Raw genomic sequence first — 4,010 nt, forward strand, 5'->3', positions numbered from 1 at the left:
CGGAATCAGATTCTGCAAAAACATTTCTACTATCAATTTGTTCCTGAAAAAATGTTAATTCGATTCAACTATCGGTAATTAATGCTATCTAAGACGCAACTACGTGCTACGTACGGTCGAGAAAATTTCACCACGTATTTGTTTAAAAGTTATATCTTATGTTCCTGTTCGAGTTATACGTTAATATAGTTCATAATCGTTTTTGTTTAAACTGTGGTTATTTACTTTATACTGCGTCCTGCAATATGAAGAGTGAAAATTAGAATTCAGGTGAAAATAAAAAATCATTGTTACATTTATAAAATAATGTACATAACTTTATTTTAAAATAGTACCGTTAATACTAATTGTTTAAATTTCACAATATATTTAAAACATAGTTTACAAATTGTTTAATATACATATATATTAATGTGCATTCGAAGAACGTATGATATATACCTTTATTAATATACACGTATGTATGTAATATCTATTGACTCATTATGTAAGCGATTAACGAAAATACTGTCATAGAAATTATACTTAAGTTATTCGCAACAACTGTAGGAGCTGGATTTGCATCTCGCATAACAGGAATTATTTCGCTCAACCAATCATTAATCACACTGGAATGATTTCGATACCATTGTAGGTTGCTCGAAGCAGATGTATTCGCAGCTTTGATGCTTACTACTATGTTTGTGATGTTGCCTACTTTGATACTTAACTCGTTCAGCTGCAATATTTGTTAAAACAATAATTATATTCATATATTGTTGAAATTTTGTTAGTAAATCAAATAAAAATGAATAAATAAAGACATTAATATATACTGTTTCTTCTTTGATCCAATTTTATTACTATGTCGTGAGTTGAAAATTATAATGTTGTAAGCCAAGATTTTGAAAATTTGCATTTGGTCGCGTATTTCAATCCTTACAAGCATTATTCCTTTAGTTTTATAGCTATATGTACAAATTTTGTATAAATATATGTCGGAGATGAAAGGACACCGGAGCCTTCCCTTTGGAACTTCAGGTAAATCCCTTAACAGCGTAATCTAGATTCTATCATAGGCGTAATTAAACAATTGTCGTCTTTTGATCCGATTGTATTTGTTCGAGATATGTGATAATGAGCTTGGGCTCGAGGCGACAGCCAGTTGCCGAACGTAGCCGCGGTCACGGGATGAACGCTTTGTCTAACAAAGGTATGGAGTAATTCTATAGCTCTCCTTAAAAGAAATATTTGTGGCGGCACGCGACAGTAAACATTCCAACGGTTTCTCTCCCGTGGCTCGCCACACGCAGACCCTATTCTTCGAGCAAGATGATTGCCAGATGTCGATGCGCCTCAGTAAGATGATTGCCAGATGTCGATACATCTCCGCCCTACATGTTCAGCTAGCCTGAGGGCCCGTTATAAATCTTAAGATTTAGCTAAGTCCTTCAAACAAACAGTCTTTGTCCCAACTATGAGAAGATAGAGGAGACCTATTTTTCAACGAACGACGTCTCCCACTAGCAACTTTCCCTCGAGGGCGGCTAGCATCTTTTTCTAACAACAGATATGCACCGATATGGAGATTGACCAATTAGCAGCAACGCCAATTTCCCTTACTTTCTGAGCGAAGGCTTTTCTCGACGAATCCGATGATCTCGTGTCCTTAGACACACTCCATTATAGTTTTCCTCTGTGGCATCATCGGGACGGGAAACTCATTCTCTCTCGCGATCTCATCGAAGAAAAGAGTAACCCCTTACGACCAGTGGATATTACGCGTTCGACTTAGTTTTTGTGAGCACGTTCATCTATCATTCCGTCGACCACGGATTCTATCTTATATTCGTTATTGAACCTAGGATCATTGTCATTAGTTTCTCGAGTATCTAATTACCACGGTTACTTGTCCAGTTCTATGATAATCGTATTTGCACTAGTCAGTGTCTTCTCTATTGCATAACGACAACGTGTAATCCCAACGAAGAGTGTCTTCTCTATTGCATAACGACATGTCTTCTCTATTGCATAACGACAACGTGTAATCCCAACGAAGATTCGTTTCACGCCCCTAACCCTAATCATAATGTGAACCCGACATATATAGTATTTATGTATATTTTTCTGAAAGTATGTTTTATCTTCTCTATAATTTTTTAATTCCTGTTTTAAAAAGAAGTTAATATTTTCATGCTAAATATCAGTTATCACTTTAAGATTCGCTATTCTATAGCATCTTGTAGTGATCGAAATAAACGAAAATTTATCGGTACTACCAATAAATTAGAAGAATAGAGTGAATAACAATAATTTCCAATTATACTATATGTCTTACATTTTTATCTAATGTTTTCGATGTACACAATTCATTATGATAAATCAAGTCATGATAAAAAATTCTTTAGGATTCATTAATATTCATCATTTCCATGTTAATATTATTTGCAATCTTTCTAACTGTTAAAGTTTCAGTAGTCACCATTGCAGTATATCGTAGAAATTCAAAGTGTAAAAATAAAAATGACATTATTTGTGGAATCAAAGAATAGCTTCATGTGCATTCTAGGAATTTTTACACTTTTACATGCATAAACGTCTGCTGTATGTTCATATTAAACGTTAATCAATATACCTTTGTAATTTGATCTTTCACTGAAATATGAGATGCCAGTTTAGAAATTAATTCTTCTACACCATCCCAGTCCTCGTAACTGAAAATAAAACAAGTATATAATATTCTCTTTTTCTACATTAATTAAATGCGTATTGTTTCGTGTAATTATTTATCAACTTACAAATTATATATTTTTTCATAATTATTAACTAGGTAGTCTAACATCACATCCACTCCAAATTTTCCAGAATTGTAGACAGAAGCAAGTACGGTGCTAACATCTTGCTTTCGAATATTAGAGGTATAGTTATATGTCAATGCATGTTCAATATACCTGGAGTAAAATAAAAAGATTGTTAATTGTAATAAAAATTTCTAATGTTTTAAAAATTTTTACTTATTGATCGCCGATGTGCGTAAACAGTTCGGAAGATTGCAGAACAATCTAAATATCATTATCATTAATAGGTCTAATATTCTTAATGTTAAGATAATAATAAATTATTCTATATAATATATAATAATATAATGTTCTTAATGTCAACAGTGACTCATTAATTCGAACAATGAACAAATTATATTAACTTTAATTATTAATTTTGTAAAATATGTATATAACATGAATTTTTAATCACACAAAAGCGTTTATTAAATGATTTACTAAATAGCACAAATCTAGTTGTTTTACAATTCGTATATTCATAAATTATATACATATTTATATTTTGAGTACAAATTGTAAATCATAAATTATTTGATGAATAATAAAAATTAGATCAAGTACTTTGTTACTATACTACTACTAAAAAATTATAAAATTATTACTGCTATTAAAAAATTATTATTATAAATTGTTACTAAAAATTATAAACCTTTTATACTCAAATCATATAATCGTATAATCATATACACTCAGATCATATACTGAAATCTGGCTTGTTGCGCCAGTTCAGAATTGTGTCTAAACTTTTCATTTGAGCCCTGGTACAGCCTTGTGTTCGATGACGTAGATGAACAGCCTTGATTTAATTATTTTATAAATACAGCATAAATAAAAAAAGCTAATAGTTCCTTACCTCATGTATCACTATTAACATTCACGTGTATGATGACGTAAACAAATAGCCTCAAAACTCAACTGGAATTTAGCTATTTATTTCATATTTGTATATTATATAAGACATTTTGAAATTGTATGTTATATCTAACATTTTACACCATCTTAACCCTTTGATAGTGTGATAAAGTGTGGAAATTTGAAAATGTGAGATTTAGAATATAATTTCGTTAAGATATCCTACAATTCTGGTGTCAGCTACAAAAAATACTTTCAGCTTTTTGTAGGTAATAAATATTAATAATCACGTTACTGTTAGGGAAGTGATACATTTACACTGTACATGAGAGTGTATGT

The 4,010-nt window shown here is 31.1% G+C and overlaps 1 protein-coding gene across 1 annotated transcript; it reads right to left on the reverse strand.

The window, feature by feature from the left end:
• Nucleotides 1-294: 294 nt before the first annotated feature.
• LOC105681234 lies at nt 295-2,939 on the reverse strand. The gene is made up of 3 exons (XM_012389884.3): nt 2,778-2,939; nt 2,615-2,693; nt 295-718 (listed from the first exon to the last, which is right to left on the reverse strand). Exons 1-3 carry the CDS (start codon nt 2,819-2,821, stop codon nt 473-475), a joined length of 369 nt encoding a protein of 122 aa, XP_012245307.1. The 5' UTR covers nt 2,822-2,939; the 3' UTR covers nt 295-472.
• Between the last annotated feature and the right edge of the window lie 1,071 nt (nt 2,940-4,010).

This window comes from Bombus impatiens, unplaced genomic scaffold (assembly GCF_000188095.3).
Source record: "Bombus impatiens unplaced genomic scaffold, BIMP_2.2 scf_0667, whole genome shotgun sequence".
Taxonomy (NCBI): Eukaryota; Metazoa; Arthropoda; class Insecta; order Hymenoptera; family Apidae; genus Bombus; species Bombus impatiens.

Bases quoted from the DNA above. Each gene is read 5' to 3' on its own strand.
- LOC105681234 (XM_012389884.3), bottom strand. From the start codon at position 2,821: ATGTTAGACTACCTAGTTAATAATTATGAAAAAATATATAATTT. The intron at 2,694-2,777 runs GTAAGTTGATAA...TTTTATTTTCAG, and splicing joins TATGAAAAAATATATAATTT to TTACGAGGACTGGGATGGTG. The intron at 719-2,614 runs GTATATTGATTA...CAAATATTGCAG, and splicing joins TGAAAGATCAAATTACAAAG to CTGAACGAGTTAAGTATCAA.